The 19139-nt window shown below is 41.1% G+C and overlaps 1 protein-coding gene across 2 annotated transcripts; it reads right to left on the reverse strand.

Annotated features, from left to right (window-relative positions):
- Positions 1 to 527: 527 nt before the first annotated feature.
- On the reverse strand, positions 528 to 10644 carry LOC120021530 (G2/mitotic-specific cyclin-B3-like). 2 transcript variants are annotated; one of them, XM_038965321.1, is made up of 12 exons: positions 10518 to 10644; positions 10192 to 10321; positions 9917 to 9991; positions 8858 to 8958; positions 6491 to 6605; positions 6307 to 6408; positions 6125 to 6217; positions 5861 to 5998; positions 5610 to 5765; positions 5287 to 5436; positions 1187 to 1317; positions 528 to 918 (listed from the first exon to the last, which is right to left on the reverse strand). In XM_038965321.1, exons 2-12 carry the CDS (start codon positions 10267 to 10269, stop codon positions 837 to 839), a joined length of 1221 nt encoding a protein of 406 aa, XP_038821249.1. In that variant the 5' UTR covers positions 10270 to 10321; positions 10518 to 10644; the 3' UTR covers positions 528 to 836. The 2 variants fall into 2 exon arrangements, with proteins under 2 accessions (XP_038821249.1, XP_038821250.1); XM_038965322.1 differs by lacking the exon at positions 8858 to 8958.
- Between the last annotated feature and the right edge of the window lie 8495 nt (positions 10645 to 19139).

The following is a 19139-nucleotide window of genomic DNA, read 5'->3' on the forward strand; positions in this document are numbered from 1 at the left end:
GCGGTAGAGACACTCTGAATGATCGGCTATCAAAAGCCAACTGACGTTTACTCCTGAGGTACTGACCTGTTGCACCCTCGACAACCACTGTGATTATTATTATCTGACTCTGCTGGTCATCTATGAACATCTTGGCCATGTTCTGTTATAATCTCCACCTGGCCACCCCTCACAGCCTGTTTTCTCTCTAGGTTTCTTCCTAGGTTCTGGGAGTTTTTCCTAGCCACTACTTCTTAACCTGCATTGCTTGCTTTTCAGGGTTTTAGGCTGGGTTTCTGTACAGCACTTTGATATCAGCTGATTTAAGGGCTTTATAAATACATTTGATTGATTGCTGACAGCAAATTAAGTACTAAAATCATTGCATAAGCAAGAGAAAATAATTGACATACTGGGTGTACTCACTAAAGTAGCTGACGGTGAAGTAGCTAACAGTGAAGTAGCTAACTGAAGTAGCTGACAGGGATTGTGTTATTGTCTGGACATGTCTGGGTCCAGCCAGATGTACAATCTCATAGAAAAACACATACAGTACACAGATATTTAATCTCCCAAGTGTCAATTAACAACTGGATAATTTAGTTCATACAAAACCTTGAGAAATCTAGAATGCTACATAAAAAAAACATTGTTAAACCCTATTGTCTGTTTGACATTCTTCCTATTACATGCATTTTGTATTGGTGTAAAAATAACTACTCTAAAACAAATTCATCAGATTGTGCTCTTGTTGATTTATAAACATTTTCCTCTACAAGGAGACAACAAATATATGACATACAAATAAATAACCCATTTACACTATCAGCAGACAGAGTTCCTCTTCTGTGGTTCACTTAGGAGACTTGCTGTTCTATCAGAGCATCTTCTAGTGTCTGGACAGCCACCAAGGGAATACACGCTACCTCAAAGAACACTCTGAAATACAAGAGATTCAGAAATAAAATACATGTTTTCTTCCTGGACATAGAATAAATCTAAAAACATGTAAGTCTACGTTGACACTCTGCCGAACCCTTGTTTTACCATGTTCTATTTTACATTTTAGTCATTTAGTTGATGCTCTTATCCAGAGCGACTTACAATTTAAGATAGCTAGGTGAGACAGCAACATATCAATCGTAGCAAGTACATTTTCCTCCATGAAAGGTATGTCTGTCACCTACAACAGAGCAAGGTGCCTTACTTGTGGGAATACTTGGTAGTGACGGCTGTCAGCTTGTCATCAGTAGGACAGGCTAGCATGGTGCGCAGCGTCTTCACCAGGGGGGTTAGCTCCTTCACAGTGTAGCCAGTGTGGTACTCTAGCATGGATGTCTGGGGTACAAAGATACATCTCATTAATTAGAAATGCGCTTTTAACTATAATTAACAAAAATATTAAACGCAACATTCAACTATTTCATTGGTTTTACTGAGTTACAGTTCATATAAGGAAACCAGTCAATAGAAATAAATTCATTAGGCCCTAATCTATGGATTTCCCACGACTGGGAATACAGTTGGTATCTGTTGGTCACAGATAGCTGGGCCTCAGGATCTAGTCACGGTATATTTGTGCATTCAAATTGACATCAATAAAATGCAATTGTGTTCGTTGTCCGTAGCTTACGCCTGCCCATAACATAACCCCACTGCCACCATGGGGCACTTTGTTCACAACGTTGGCATCGGCAAAACGCTCGCCCACACAACGCCATAAACGTGCTATGCGGTTGTGAGGTCGGTTGGACGGATATACTACCAAATTCTCTAAAAACAAATGTTGGAGGCAGCTTATGGTAGAGAAATTAACATTAAATTATCTGGCAACAGTTCTGGTGGACATTCCTGCAGTCAGCATGCCAATTGAACGCTCCCTCAAAACTTGAGGCATCTGTGGCATTGTATTGTGTAACTCAAAATTGAAAAGGCACTCGCACATCTGAGCTATCTTTGTTGCAGGTGCAAGGTAACAGTTGAATAAGATTGAAACACACACACTGCTCTTGCTAGCATCACTATAAGCCTTGAGGCCGACACGTAAAGCTTATTAAAGAGCAGTGATACTAACAAGAGCACTGTGTTTCCCCCCCCCCCCCCTCATTCTGTTGTGACAAAACTGCACATTTTAAAATGGCTTTTATTGTCCCAGCACAAGGTGCAGCTGTGTAATGATCATGCTGTTTAATCAGCTTCTTGATATGCCAAACCTGTCAGGTGGATGGATTATCTTAGCAAAGGAGAAATGCTCACTAACAGGAATGTAAACACATTTCTGCACAAAATTTGATAGAAAAAAAACTTTGTGCTTATGGAACATTTCTGGAATCTTTTATTTCAGCTCATGAAACATTGGACTTTACAATATGTTGCATTTATATTGAGAATTTTTAGGCGATCGAATAAACCCCCACTTCCTTCGATTCTGCTAGCAAACGTGCAATCTTTGGAGAATAAAATCGATGACCTACACGCAAGATTAAACTACCAACAGGACATTCAAAACTGTAATATCCTATGCTTCACAGAGTCGTGGATGAACGACGACATTATCAACATGCAACTGGCTGGTTATACACTGTACCGGCAGAATAGAACAGCAGCGTCTGGTAAAACAAGGGGACTATGTATTTTTGTAAATAACAGCTGGTGCACAATATCTAAGGAAGTCTTGAGCTTTTGCTCACCTGAGGTAGAGTATCTCATGATAAGCTGTACACCACACTATCTGTATTTTTCATAGCTGTTTACATACCACCACAGTCAGAGGCTGGGACTAAGATTGCATTGAATGAGCTGTATTCTGCCATAAGCAAACAAGAAAATGCTGACCCAGAGTCGACGCTTCTAATAGCTGGGGACTTTAATGCAGGGAAACATAAATCCGTTTTACCAAATTTCTATCAGCATGTTAAATGTGCAACCAGAGGGAAAAAACAACAACTCTGGACCACCTTTACTCCACACACAGAGACGCATACAAAGCTCTCACTCGCCCTCCATTTGGCAAATCTGACCATAATTCATCCTCCTGATTCCCACTTACAAGCAAAAATTAAAGCAGGAAGCACCAGTGACTAGATCAATAAAAAAGTTGTCAGATGAAGCAGATGCTGTTTTGCTAGCACAGACTAGAATATGTTCCGGGATTCCTCCGATGGCATTGAGGAGTACACCACATCAGGCTTTGGCTTCATCAATAAGGGCATCGACGATGTCATCCCCACAGTGACAGTACGTACATACCCCAACCAGAAGCCATGGATTACAGGCAACATCCGTACTGAGCTAAAGGCTAGAGCTGCCGCTTTCAAGGAGCGTGACTCTAACCCGGAAGCTTATAAGAAATCACACTACGCCCTCCGACAAACCATCAAACAGGCAAAGCATCAATACAGGACTAAGATCGAATCATACTACACCGGCTCTGACGCTCGTCGGATATGGCAGGGCTTGCAAACAATTACAGACTACAAAGGGAAGCACAGCCGAGAGCTGCCCAGCGACACGAGCCTATCAGACGAGCTAAACTATTTCTATGCTCGCGTCGAGGCAAATAACACTAAAACATGCATGAGAGCGTCAGCTGTTCCAGAAGACTATGTGATCACACTCTCCGCAGCCGATGTGAGTAAGACCTTTAAACAGGTCAACATTTACAAGGCCACGGGGCCAGACGGATTACCAGGACGTGTACTGCGACCATGCGCTGACCAACTGGCAAGTGTCTTCCCTGATATTTTCAAGCTCTCCCTGTCCGAGTCTGTAATACCAACATGTTTTAAGCAGACAACCATAGTGCCTGTGCCCAAGAACACTAAGGTAACCTGCCTAAATTACTACCGAACCATAGCACTCACATCTGTAGCCATGAAGTGCTTTGAAAGGCTGGTCATGGCTCACAACACCATTATCCCAGAAACACTAGACCCACTCCAATTTGCATACCGCTCCAACAGATGATGTAATCTCTATGGCACCCCACACTTTCCCTCATGGACAAAAGGAACACCTATGTGAGAATGCTATTCATTGACTACACCTCAGCTTTCAACACCATAGTACCCTCGAAACTCATCAATAAGCTAAGGACCCTGGGACTAAACACCTCCCTCTGAAACTGGATCCTGGACTTCCTGACGGGTCGCCCCCAGGTGGTAAGGGTAGGTAACAACACATCCGCCATGCTGATTCTCAACACAGCGTCCCCTCAGGGGTGCATGCTCAGTCCCCTCCTGTACTCCCTGTTCACTCATGACTGCACGGCCAGGCACGACTCCAACACCATCATTAAGTTTGCCGATGACACAACAGTGGTAGGCCTGATCACCGACAACAACGAGACAGCCTATAGGGAGGAGGTCAGAGACCTGGCTGTGTGGTGCCAGGACAACAACCTCTCCCTCAGCGTGATCAAGACAAAGGAGATGATTGTGGACTATAGGAAAAAGAGGACCGAGCACACCCTCATTCTCATCGACAGGGCTGCAATGGAGCAGGTTGAGAGCTTGAAGTTCCTTGATGTCCACATCACCAAACTAACATGGTCCAAGCACACCAAGACAGTCGTGAAGAGGGCACAACAAAACCTATTCCCCCTCAGGAGACTGAGGTTCTACAGCTGCACCATCGAGAGCATCCTGACTGGTTGCATCACTGCCTGGTATGGCAACTGCTCGGCCTCCGACCACAAGGCACTACAGAGGGTAGTGCGAACGGCCCAGTAAATCACTGGGGCCAAGCTTCCTGCCACCCAGGACCTCTATACCAGGCGGTGTCAGAGGAAGGCCCTAAAAATTGTCAAAGACTCCAGCCACCCTAGTCATAGACTGTTCTCTCTGCTACCGCACGGCAAGCGGTACCGGAGAGCTAAGTCTAGGTCCAAGAGGCTTCTAAACAGCTTCTACACCCAAGCCATAAGACTCCTGAACACCTAATCAAATGGCTACCCAGACTATTTTCATTGCCCCCCCTCCCCCTAATTTACACCACTGCTACTCTCTGTTGTTATTAAAGTGAATATGCATAGATAACTACCCACATGTACATATTACCTCAACTAACCGGTGCCCACCGCACACTGACTCTGTATCAGTCTTCCCCTGTATATAGTCTCGCTATTGTTATTTTACTGCTGCTCTTTAATTACTTGTTACTTTTATTTCTTATCAGTCTTTTTTTATATTTTTAACTGCATTGTTGGTTAGGGGCTCGTAAGTAACCGTTTCACTGTAAGGGCTACAACTGTTGTATTCGCCGCATGTGACTAATAAAATTTGATTTGATTATTGTACACCCACTCACCCATCCTCCCAGGCCTTTAGTGATGAGGGCCAGGAGCAGGCAGGCAGCAGCCAGGCGAGAGCCTCTCTCAGGAACCTGCTGCAGCTCCAGAAGGCTCAGCTCACACACATAGCGAGCCAACGTCAGGGTCTCCATGCTGGCGCTCACACACTGGGGAGAGGACGCAGAAGCAATCATTTGTCCATCTATTTACTAATGCAGCATATCAACGAATACATCTCCTTAAAAATATGGGTGACCTCTGAAGCAGGTTGTTTTTCTCCTGTGGATCCTTGTTTCAAAATACATTCCTGAGTACTGCCCAAGGACAAGGAGGGTCTCACCTTGGCGTAGCGTCGGAGAAAGCGGTAAGGGACTGGAATGTTGATGTCAAACTGCAGTGCCTGCAAGATGTTTATCTCCATGGCAATAATCTCTTCCCTCTTGTAGGCGTCATCACAGATGTACAGGAAATCATCGATACATGGCGGAGTGCGTTCCTAAGGGAGGAAGACAATACTCAATACTTACTAATTGAAGGATAATGTTTAACTGTTCAGATCTCTGACCAGTCCCGTACCCCTCAGGGCCTCACCTCGAACTTGGAGGCGATGAGCATGGCTGTGGAGCCAATGAGCTGCAGGCTCTCCCTCATGATGACGCTGCAGGCCAGGTAGTGGTCCGTCAGCTTTACCGCCAGGTACAGGGTCTCGTGGTTAAGCTCAAAGTTTTCCTGAAGATGGAGCAGAGGTAGACGTTCAGATCTGGAACGTGTTAGGGCAGCTATACCCAAAACACATGTTGGTGTGAAGAGAATCAATAGGCCAACCAAACAAAGCTATCTGTAACCAAAAGTCACCTGAAGTTCAACCATCCAGTCCACCAGAATCCCTCTCATGTCTTTGTTCAAGTCCGGCTGACCGTTCATGTAATCCTTTAAAACAAACTTCTCCTGCAGAAAATGATAACATTTCATTCAGAGGATGTTATATCATCCACCATATGAACTCTATATGAAAACGCCCCAAGACAACACCTTACCTCTCTCTCCCTCAGGTAGTCAAATATTTCCTTGGCATACTCGGCGCTCATGGAAACGTCACCATAGAATTCCTTGTCAATGTCAAACTCGTCAGGCACCACCTGGGAATAGGACACAGGCAGAGGAGAATGACTAACTTGTTGAACCCAGAGGGCTGATAGCATGGATGTGTCTGTCTCTCACCTGTCTCCCTGGGCAAAGAGTGGTCTTCTCCTGTGGCCATACCACCAGGTCTTTCTTTGGGGATAGGCCCACCTCCAACTTCATAGATTGCCCATTAGAGCACACAGCTTTAGGTCTACAATTGTTAAAAAAAAATGTTTTTTAAATATAGATATATAATATATATATATATATTTCAGCTGTTTTGGGAAGAGAGAGAACATATACGAACACAAAATGGACACATCTGATATACAGTGCATTCGGAAAGTATTCAGACCCCTTCCCTTTGTCCACATTTTGTTACATTACAGCCTTATTCTAACATTTTCCCCTCAATCTACACACAATACCCCATAATGACAAAGCGAAAACTGTTTTTTAGAATAAATTTAAACAATAACGTAGACCCTTTGCTTTGAGACTCAAAATTAAGCTCAGGTGCATCCTATTTCCATTAATCCTCCTTGAGACAACTTGATTAGAGTCCACCTGTGGTAAATTCAATTGATTGGTCATGATTTGGAAAGGCACACACCGGTCTATATAAAGGTCCCACAGTTGACAATGCACGTCAGAGCAAAAACCAAGCCATGACGTCAAAGGCATTGCCCATAGAGCCCCGAGACAGGATTGTGTCGATGCACAGATCTGGAGAAGGGTACCAAAAAATGTCTGCAGCATTGAAGGTCCCAAAGAACACAATAGCTTCCATCATTCTTAAATGGAAGAAGTTTGGAACCACCAAGACTCTTCCTAGAGCTGGCCGCCCGGCCAAACTGAGCAATCGGGGGAGAAAGGCCTTGGTTAGGGAGGTGACCAAGAACCCGATGGTCATTCAGAGATCCAGAGCTCCACTGTAGACAACCATCTCTGCAGAACTCCACCAATCTGGTCTTTATGGTAGAGTGGCCAGACGGAAGCCACTCCTCAGTAAAAGGCACACAACAGCACACTTGGAGTTTGCCAAAAGGCACCTGAAGGACTCTCAGGCCATGAGAAAGAAGATTCTCTGGTCGGATGAAACCAAGATTGAACTCTTTGGCCTGAATACCAAGCGTCACATCTGGAGAAATTCTGGCACCATCCCTACGGTGAAGCATTCGGGACAAGTCTCTGGATGTCCTTTTTTAAATTTTCACCAGGTAGGCCAGTTGAGAACAAGTTCTCATTTACAACGGCGACCTGGCCAAGATAAAGCAAAGCAGTGCGGCAAAAACAACACAGAGTTACACAAACAAACGTACAGTCAATAACACAATAGAAAAACATATGTACAGTGTGTGCAAATGTAGAAGAGTAAGGAAGTAAGGCAATAAACAGGCCATAGAGGTGAAATAATTACAATTTAGCATTAACACTGGAGTGATAGATGTGCAGATGATGATGTGCAAGTAGAGATACTGGGGTGCAAAAGAGCAAGAGGATAAATAACAATATGGGGATGAGGTAGTTGGGTGTGCTATTTACAGATTGGCTGTGTACAGGTACAGTGATCGGTAAGCTGCTCTGACAGCTGATGCTTAAAGTTAGAGGGAGATATAAGACTCCAACTTCAGTGATTTTTGCAATTCGTTCCAGTCATTTGCAGTAGAGAACTGGAAGGAAAGGCGGCCAAAGTAAGTGTTGGCTTTGGGGATGACCAGTGAAATATACCTGCTGGAGCACGTGTCACAGGTGGGTGTTGCTATGGTGACCAGTGAGCTGTGATAAGGCGGGGCTTTAACATCCTTGAGTGGCCCAGCGAAAGCCCGGATTTGAACCCGATCAAACATCGCTGGAGAGACCTGGAAATAGCTGTGCAGCGACGCTCCCGATTCAACCTGACAGCTTGAGAGGATCTGCAGAGGAGAATGGTAGAAACTCCCCAAATACAGGTGTGCCAAGCTTCTACAAAGCTGTTTTTGCTTTGTCATTGGTATTGTGTGTAGATTGAGGGGAAAAAACGATTTAATCCATTTTAGAATAAGGCTGTAACGTAACAAAATGTGGAAAAAGTCAAGGGTTCTGAATATATTCGGAATGCACTGTAGCTACAATAGTTTAGGCTGTTATGAACTGAATACATTAATGGACATCGTAGTTGATGGAAATGTCACAAATGCTAATTAGTCAGATAATTATCCCATTAGAGTAGACTGATCTAATTCTAACCCTATCGGATAGACCTCCGGTCATTTTCAGTGTGTTCTGACTGCAAGATATCCGAGCTGCCCAAGTCACCTGCTCCATAATGAGATGAACAGAAATGCTCTTTATTACTCAGGCCAAGGGCATTTTGTGTCACCTCATCAGTGACCGTGTCTAACCCATTCTATCCAATCTAGATCTTAAGCTTTTAGTAAATGATGATCAGTGTGGCGAAGAAATGGCTCTGAGGAACATTACTCTTTCAGATTAGCTTCATTCTTGGCAGCTTCTTTGCTCCTAAGTGCCTCCTTGGCAGGCTTCCCAATCTTGGTCTGGTTGTTAATTTGAATCTTGGTGGCCTATTCAAAAGGGGTAAAATGCGAGAGACAAAAGTAAATCTTTATGACCATTCAGATTGTGAAATTTCCTCAGAAGACACGTTTACATTTTAAAGGGCCAAATAGGGTACCAACCAGGCAGTGCTACACCATTCATTACACATAATGGCAACATTTACAGGATCAAAGCTGCTTATTACACAATAATGGCACAGCGGTCTAAGGCACTGCATCTCAGTGCTTGAGGCGTCACTACAGACACCCTGGTTCAAATCCAGGTCAATATTAAGAAGGGTGGGGATCAAGACAAAAACAAACATCTATGGAAAAATGTACCACTCTAACATATTATTGTGACGCAGCGCTTAGTATTGACCAACACCCTCTTACAACGGCTTTGGGCTCCATCACAGAAATCAGCGGTTTATTGTAAACTCTAATAATGGGATCGATTATGATAAGCCGCGGGGAACCGGTCTATGGCCCGTGACGTGAACGGGCAAATGCGGCGAGGTAGGAGCGTTCTTCCCAAATCTAACAGTAATCTGCAGTGCTCTGCCATGTTGTCAACAAGGCAGCATAGTGCGTTGTCCAGACACATACAACATCTCTCTCAACATGTCTCTGGCCTACCCAGGCCAGATTAATCTAATCCCCTCAATGAGTCCGTAAACTGCTTTGAAACAGTGTCACATGTGCAGTGTTTATACGTGATGACACTTCAAGCGCATCGTCAACTGGTATAACGGAGATAATTTCTGAAATATTTATCTAATATTGCTTGTCCAAGTATGAGTTACAAAAACGCTGTGGATACTGTAGTTATAAATGGGATATTTTGAGATATGTAATATTTATTTGAAAAGTTCCCCTGATGAAAGAGAAATATTGGCAACGGTTTAACCAAAGAGGTTATTCTCAGTATCACTTTACACATACATTCACAAACATCACTGATGAAAAACCTTGGTCAGCTTACATTAGTGATGTCAACAAAGGCAGACCTTTTCTTTACGCCACCCTGTGGAGAAGACCTCTTACTGTGAACACCCTCCTGAGGAAGACAAAGACAGGGTCATGTTTTATTTTGCAAAGAACAAAAATCAATTAGCTAGACCTTGTTATAGCTAGCTACTACACTTTGGCCTGATCAGAAAACAGTGCTTCATGTTCAATCATTGTAACACTTTTTCAAAAAGGCAGGATTTCAGACAGCAGATGTGAGTTTGATAACGTTAACTTCTAGCTAGTTACCTGATTCTCCATCACCCCTATTGATCCTTTTCCAGGAACTTTGATGGAAGAGGGGTTCTTTCCCCTTGAGAAAGGCATCTCTCTGCTCCACCGGTAACGTTATACTTTGTTTTGTAACTAACAGTCGTTTCTGTGGGAAAAGCCATGTCATTAGCTAGTTTGCTAAAGTAGTCGGCACTAGCAAGGCATGGCTATCTAGACGCTGGGGACAGCAGACTACCGTTGCTTTACTGAAGCTAGCTAGCTATAACAACATTAGCTAGCTTGCTAGTATTATATCAGACAATTACCAGTGACGGAACAAAGTAACTTAACTAGCTATTTACCTTCTGTACAGCAGATTTCCAACTGTTGGCCTCAATGACTCATCCTATGCTTGTGTTGAAAATAAAGAGAAAACACGAATGTTTAGCTCGCTAAATAAGAAATTGCTCTCAGTGAAAGAAAGCTTGGACTGGGGATTTGAAAGTTTGATTACAAATTTCGGCCGCATGGATTGGTCCACTCTCACATAGTTCTACCCAATCACGCGTGATCATGCGTCACAAGACCATCTTTGACATCGTTGGCTAATGGTTGTTAAGAGGCGGGGTCTGTTATCCTCCTTGTTTCATGAACACAACCATGTCCTTATTTATGTTTATTTATTTTCCCTTTTGTACTTTAAGTATTTGCACATCGTTATATATACACTGTATATATATATATATATATATATATATATATATATATATATATATATATATATATATATACATAATATGACATTTGTAATGTCTTTATTATTTTGGAACTTCCGTGAGTGTAATGTTCACTTTTATTGTTTATTTCACTTTTGTATATTATCTACTTCACTTGCTTTGGCAATGTTAACATTTGTTTCCTATGCCAATAAAGCCCCTTGAATTGAATTGAGATACATTTTGGATACATTAGTAACCTACAAGCTGCATACACCAGAGATGAATAGTATTTTTATTTATACTAACGCATTCGCTTCAGTTGCTTGCAAGGGAAATCAATCTAGGAATTAAACACTACACAGTTAGATTTTCTTCATCCTCCTGCCAGAGAGAAGAGAGAGGCCTAACTCGGTAGAAAATCTGTCTCCCTCGAGCAGATTGCGTTATTTTCGTTGTTGCAAGGCATTTTTGTATGGAGATCAATGAGTGTAGAATTTGGTCAACCAAAAATATTAATGGCTTATTTGCTATGTGAGGCTTATTTGATTGAATAGAAGTTGTAATATTTTTATTGCTAAAATTGTACTGATATAAGTAGGACAGGTGACATCCCGGCAACTTTGAGAAAAATACTGTATATCTGAGTTGTCTCGAGATGGCTATGCATATTAATAACGTGAGGCTAGTAGCATAGCATCTCTCTCCATTGAATACAGGCAGTTGACTTCAGTAATACTCATCGAATATTGAAAAAAGTATTACAATAATGAGATGTATCCACCAATGCAAAGAAAGAGTAGGCTATGTGGACAACGACTCCCATTGTTAGGGTGGAAAGACATGTACCTTGTCAGTATATCCATTATGGTGTTGGAGTGTTGGTGTTGGAGGGCCAGTAGGCGGCACCCTTTCCTCTGGTCTAAAAAAATATCCCAATGCCCCCAGGACATTGCCCTGTGTAGGGTCCCGTCTTTCGGATGTGACGTTAAACGGGTGTCCTGACTCTTTTTTTATATATATATATATTTTTAATATATATTTTATAGTTTTATTTTTTGAAGTAGGTATTTATTAACTCTGTTTGCAATTTTTTTTTTTTATATATATATTTTTTTTTATTAACAACAAATCAATACAGAAAGTACATAAGGGAACACAAGTATGTATAGATTATATACAATGGACAATCGAGCTAGGGGGTACAATATCACATTACAATTACACAAGGACCTTAAGGGACATACATACACTTACAATTCTAACAGCTTTTTCGTTAGTAGAGTATTTAACTGTCTTAAAATACAGTTCAATTTCTTTTTGTAGGGTAAGAAAATGTGTTTTTTTGTTTGTAAATTTACATTTGTGTATAAGAAATTTGGCCAAAAGAATAATGAAATGAATTACATATAAATGTTTCAGCTTATTTCTATCGTATGTAAAGAATCCAAGCAGTACATCTCTCCACAATAGTGTAAAATCTTCATAAATGTGTTCAATTATAAACCTACTGATGTCTTGCCACAGTTTTCTTACATGAATACAATGCCAAAAAAGATGCAACACTGTTTCTGGGTGGTCATTACAAAAGGAGCAATTTGAGTTGATGTTTTCCTTAAACTTCTTCATATAGTGGTTGGCAGGATAATATTTATGAATAATTTTAAAGGAAACTTCCTTAATTTTGTTAACAAGTAGGTATGTGTGTGGCAACATCCAAACTTTTTTCCAACAGATATTATCAATAAATCCATTCCAATAAGGCATGACATAAGGTATAGATAGATACAACATCCTGCTGAAACAAGGTTCGTATCGTTCTGTTGTTGAATGGACCAAAAGAGAAACAAATCTTTCCTACTGATGAGTCAACAGGGTCAATAGAAGGTAGGCTCTGAGGGTCAGGTCTTGACACGTTACTGAATAACAGAGCAACACCTGAGGGAATGGCGTCTAAAACAATTGCAACATCTTTAGGTGTTACAGGGACCTTGTAAAGTGATAAGAATTCCTTAAATATCTGAGTAAAAGACCCTCTGCATTTACCAGTTGGCTCACCAATAGGATATTATTTCGGAACCAATATTCTAAAAACAAAGAAGTATTTTTATACAATATGTCCCGATTATTCCATATATAATATCTGTGTGGAGAAAAATTGTGTTTATAAATTAAGGACCATGACAAGAAAACCTGCCGATGAAAAGCAGAAAGTTTCACTGGAATTTTGTCAATATTATAATTGCAAACAACATGAAGTTAAGGCCACCAAAAGTAGAGAAGACATGATGAGGAATACAATTCCAGACAGAAGTGGGTCTTCTTAAGAATTGTTTTAACCAATTGATCTTAAAAGTATTATTTAAAGTAGTAAAGTCCAGAAAATTCAGTCCACCATTCTCATAAGTGTTCATTACAACAGTTTTCCTAATGTAATGGGTACGGTTTCTCCAAAGAAAGTTGAAAAGCATCTGGTCTATCTCCTTGCTTATTTTACTGTCAAGATATTAAGATAGAGCGCCATATGTTAGTCTAGAGATACCTCCAGCCTTGGTTATTAGGACTCTTCCTTTTAAAGAGAAGTCCATTGATAGCCATTGATATCCATTGGTAGCCATTGATTTAGCTTCTGTTTTTTTTTTATAAGAGGGTTAAAATTTTGTAAGCCTCTATACTTCTGATCCTTTGTAATGGTTATGCCTAAATATGTAAGTTCTTCTTTTACTGCAATACCATAATATGAAGGTGTCACACAATCTTTGACAGCTATGAGTTCACATTTATTAATGTTAAGGTATAGACCAGACGCTTTGGAAAAGGATTGTATCACATTGATCGATATGGGAATTTGGTTAGCGTCTTTCAGAAAAAGTGTAGTATCATCAGCCAGCTGGCTTATAATAATGTCTTTACCAGCTATGGAAATACCTTGTACAGGACAATTATTTAAAGAATTTGCAAGAAGTTGGGTGATTAATAAAAACAGGTACGGAGAGATAGGACAACCTTGTCTAATTCCTCTCTTTAACTCAAATCTAGGTGAGGTGCCATATTTCAATTTGATAGAGCTGTTACCATTTGCATAGAGAGTCTTAATAGCCTTACAGAAAAAATCACCAAAGCCAAGTCTCACAAGGGAGTGGAAGAGAAACTGATGCTCTACTGTGTCAAATGCTTTATAAAAATCTAAAAATAATATGAAGCTATCCTCAGTTATTAGGTCTGAGTAGTCAAGTATGTCTAATACTTGTCTGACATTGTTAGAAATATGTCTGTTCCTCATGAAGCCAGACTGTGTTTCATCAATGATTGCATCCAGGACTTCTTTAATTATTTTTGCAAGTAGTAAGGCTAATATCTTATAGTCATTATTAAGAAGACAAATTGGACGCCAGTTATCGATGAGCAGCACTTCTTTTTTAGGCTTAGGTATCAGTGTTATTAACCCCTGACTCATTGTAGGAGGGAGAACATTGTTTTTAATACTCTCTAAAAATACTTCAAATAGGAAGGGAGCTATTTGTTCAGAAAATAATTTGTAAAATTCTGATGTAATTCCATCAACACCTGGTGATTTATTGTTCTTTAGATGTTTGATAGACTCTATAATCTCTTCAATTTTGATGGGTTCATCACACTGTTTAGATTCTATATCACTGATAGAGTGAACATTATTCAGTGAGTTAAAAAACATATCTGTGGATTCCTGACAGTACGTAGAGCTATACAATTTTCTGTAAAAATTGCTACAGTACAGTACAGTCCTGACTCTCTGTTGTCACTAAAAGATCCCATGACCCCGGTGTCCTGGCTAAATTCCCGATCTGGCTCTCATACCATCATGGTCACATGATCATCCCCAGTTTACAATTGTCTCATTCAACCCCCCTCCTCCCCCTGTAACTATTCCCCAGGTCGTTGCTGTAAATGGGAATGTGTTCTCAGTCACCTGACCTGGTAAAATAAGGGTTAAATATTAAAATATATATAAAAATAATAATATTTGGTAAGTCCTAACCAATGATTTATATATACACTAGATGACTGACAGGGGTCACTGTGTTGAAGTCACTGTGACTCCATCTTGGCAAACAAATATTTTGGAAGCTATAGAAATCAATTTATTAATGTCTACATTTGTTTTTGCCATATTTATGATATTACACCACAATTAATACTTTTTAATAATATTATGTGACCTAAATATACTTAAAAACATTTTCCTTATAGTATCATTTTTAGAGATTACTAATGTTACTGTCCCCACTACAACAACACAGTACTGAAATACTGTGCATTCGGAAAGTATTCAGACCCCTTGACTTTTTCCACATTTTGTTACGTTACAGCCTTATTCTAAAAAAAAATTTTTTTTTTAAAATCCCCTCATCAATCTACCCACAATACCCCATAATGACAAAGCAGAAATTGTTGCAAATGTATTAAAAACTGAAATATCACATTTACATAAGTATTCAGACCCATTACTCAGTACTTTGTTGAAGCACCTTTGGCAGCGATTACAGCCTCGAGTCATCTTGGGTATGACTTTACAAGCTTGGCACACCTGTATTTGGGGAGTTTCCCCCATTCTTATCTGCAGACCCTCTCAAGCTCTGTCAGGTTGGATGGGGGGGGCGTTGCTGCACAGCTATTTTCAGGTCTCTCCAGAGATATTCGATCGGGTTCAAGTGCGTGCTCTGGCTGGGCCACTCTAGGACATTCAGAGACTTGTTCCGAAGCCACTCCTGCATTGTCTTGGCTGTGTGCTTAGGGTCGTTGTCCTGTTGGAAGGTGAACTTTTGCCCCAGTCTGAGGTCCTGAGCGCTCTGGAGCAGTTTTTCCATCAAGAATCTGTCTGTACTTTGCTCCGTTCACCTTTCCCTCGATCCTGACTAGTCTCCCACTCCCTGCGGCTGAAAAACATCCCCACAGCATGATGTTGCCACCATCATGCTTCACAGTAGTGATGATATTGGCCAGGTGATGAGCGATGCCTGGTTTCCTCCAGACGTGACGCTTGGCATTCAGGCCAAAGAGTTCAATCTTGGTTTCATTAAACCAGGGAATCTTCTCATGGTCTGAGAGTCCCTTATGTGCTTTCTTTCTAGGCACTCTAGCGTAAAGGCCTGATTGGTGGAGTTCTGCAGAGATGGTTGTCCTTCTGGAAGGTTCTCTCATCTCCACAGAGGAACTCTGGAGCTCTGTCAGAGTGACCATCAGGTTCTTGGTCACCTCCCTGACCAAGGCCCTTCTCCCATATTTGCTCAGTTTAGCCAGGTGGCCAGCTCTAGGAAGAGTCTTGGTGGTTCCAAACGTCTGTGTTCTTGGGGACCTTCAATGCTCCAGAAATGTGTTGGTACCCTTTCCAAGATCTGTGCCTCGACACAATCCTGTCTTGGAGCTCTACGGACAATTCCTTCGACCTCATGGATTGTTTTTGCTCTGACATAAACTGTCAACTGTGGGACCTTTATATAGACAGGTGTGTGCCTTTCCAAGTCATGTCCAATCAATTTAGTTTACCACAGGTGGACTCCAATCAAGTTGTAGAAACATCTCAAGGTTGATCAATGGAAACAGGATGCACCTGAGCTCAATTTCGGGTCTCATAGCGAAGGGTCTGAATACTTATGTAAATAAGGTATTTCAGTTTTGTTTTTTAAATAAATTTGCAAAAATGTCTATAAACCAGTTTTCACTTTGTCTTCATGCGGTATTGTGTGTAGATTGGTGAGGAAAAACATTAATTTAATCAATTTTAGAATAAGGCTGTAATGTAACAAAATGTGGAAAAGTGAAGGGGTCTGAGTACTTTCCGAATGCACTGTACATGCAATTTCGTCCTTGAAACATTTAATTGAAATTCTGTAGAATATCATTCATTCCTATGGGAGGACTGCTCCTACCAATATGGCCGAAATGGCCGACCGCCGGCTTCATAGTCTCACACAGCATCAGCAATCCTGGGTTTATATACATCATTGGGCCTAACAGGGGTTTGCATTTTGCAGTTCCAGCATCATTACTTTGATTTAATTCATGCAAACAAGAGCATGCTACCTGGGATCCATTTCATCTCAACTGAATAGTGTCTCTGGCTATATACAAGGTAATATTAGGGATTGATGGCGGTGGCCATAGAGGTACAGTACCTGTATAATATTCGTATCCTAAGGCTCTGCCTATGTGCAGTATACACCAGGGTGTGGATCTCAGACTACTATCAAGGTATTAAAGGAAACTCAACAGAAGGTCATGCCTCGCTCAAGGGCATAGCGACAGATTTCTCACCTTTTCAGCTCCAGTATTCGAACTAGCAACCTTTTGTTTACTGGCCCAAAGCTCTAACCTCAATGCTACCTGCCACCCATGTTGTTCTTGATAAGTCCGCAGATCAACTCCCTCCTCTCGTTCTCCATTGCTCTGATCTTCATCTCATAGCTGTTCTCTCTTTCGTTGCTCTTTATGAGGGCATCTCTAGTCTTTTCTATGTTCAGTCTCAGGTCCAACAGGTTCTGTCTTACCTTTCGGTGTTTCTCCAACTCCATCGCTTTTTCCCCCCAATATTGTCTTCTCTTTCTCGTTCTCCTCCTTCATCCTTTCCTTCTCGCCTTCCATTATCTCTCTCTCTGTCTCCCCGACTCTCTCTCACTCTCACTCGCTCTCTCTCACTCTCTCTTTCTCTCTCACACTCTCTCTCTCACACACTCACTCTTTCTCTCTCCACACTCTCTCTCTCTCCATACCTCCACTTTCAACTGTTCCACTATCTTATTCTTCCTCTCCAACTTCTCTTTCTCCTTTTCCAACTTTCTCCAACGCTTCTAGCTTCTTACTCTTTTTCTCCAGTTTCTCTTTCTGCCTGTCTTAGTATTTGGTAGTTTATTCAGATCCCCATTAGCTACTACCAAAGCAGCAGCTACTCTTCCTGGGTCCACACAAAATATTAAAACATTACATAATACATAACATTAATGGACAAGTACAGGGCAAGGACAGAACTACATACATGTCAAATAAGAATACACGCTTTAACACATTTATGCCTTAACATCCCGTGCATTATGTAGCAATCATACATTTAAGCCGTAAGGCCCGAGGGGGTGCCTTATTACTATTATAAACTGGTTACCAACGTAATTACAGCAGTAAAAATACATGTTTTGTCATACCTGTGGTATACGGTCTGATATACCACGGCTTTCAGCCAATCAGCATTCATGGCTCGAACCACCCAGTTTATAATATCCCATATATTGCATCCTTTGCTACTATTGTTACAGTTGTTTTGTCGAAGCAGGTCCTGATATCCTAATCCTGACAGCATTCTTGAATACTGATAATCTAACACTGACAGCATTCTTGAATTATAATATCCTAATTCTGACAGCATTCTTGAATCCTGATATCCTAATGTAACGGGGTTGGTTATGTTTCCACTTGCCTCTAAAGAAATGTGTATTTAATGTTCAAGCATTCTTATTGGTTAGTTCAACTCTGATGACAATAAGGTGTGTTGTGATTGGCCCCGCTTGCAGATAGGGGGAGATCGCGAACGTCAGGTCTTCCCAGTAGGAAAAGGTGATGCAAGGGGTAGGTCACGTTCTGAATACTGTTTTCTATTTTCTATTTTACAATGTGTACAAGTTTGCTGTACGTTACTGATTTATACATGTGTGGGTATATGGTACCTGTTAGGGATTGAGGGGCTTTCTGGGATGTGCTTTGGCATATGATTGCTGTAAATAAGTGTGTTAGCTAGCATACACCGATGTCATGGTCACATAAACCACTGCTAACACGGTTGTCTTCATGCTACAGATTTTGCCATCGACAGCCATCAACACTGTTAAGCCCTGCACAACTAACGTGCTGTTTCCCATTTAACAACAGAAATAAATGATGCTCAACTGGGACCACTGGCCGAAGTGATTTATTTTGAGAAAACACAACGCATGGAGAGTACATTATTCATCTGTTACACTAACTCTGACAACATTCTTGAATCCTGATATCCTAACTCTGACAACATTCTTGAATCCTGATATCCTAACTCTGACAACATTCTTGAATCCTGATATCCTAACTCTGACAACATTCTTGAATCCTGATATCCTAACTCTTGACAATATTCTTGAATCCTGATATCCTAACTCTGACAACATTCTTGAATCCTGATATCCTAACTGACAACATTCTTGAATCCTGATATCCTAACTCTTGACAATATTCTTGAATCCTGATATCCTAACTCTGACAATATTC

Source organism: Salvelinus namaycush, chromosome 26 (assembly GCF_016432855.1).
Source record: "Salvelinus namaycush isolate Seneca chromosome 26, SaNama_1.0, whole genome shotgun sequence".
In the NCBI taxonomy this organism is placed as follows: Eukaryota; Metazoa; Chordata; class Actinopteri; order Salmoniformes; family Salmonidae; genus Salvelinus; species Salvelinus namaycush.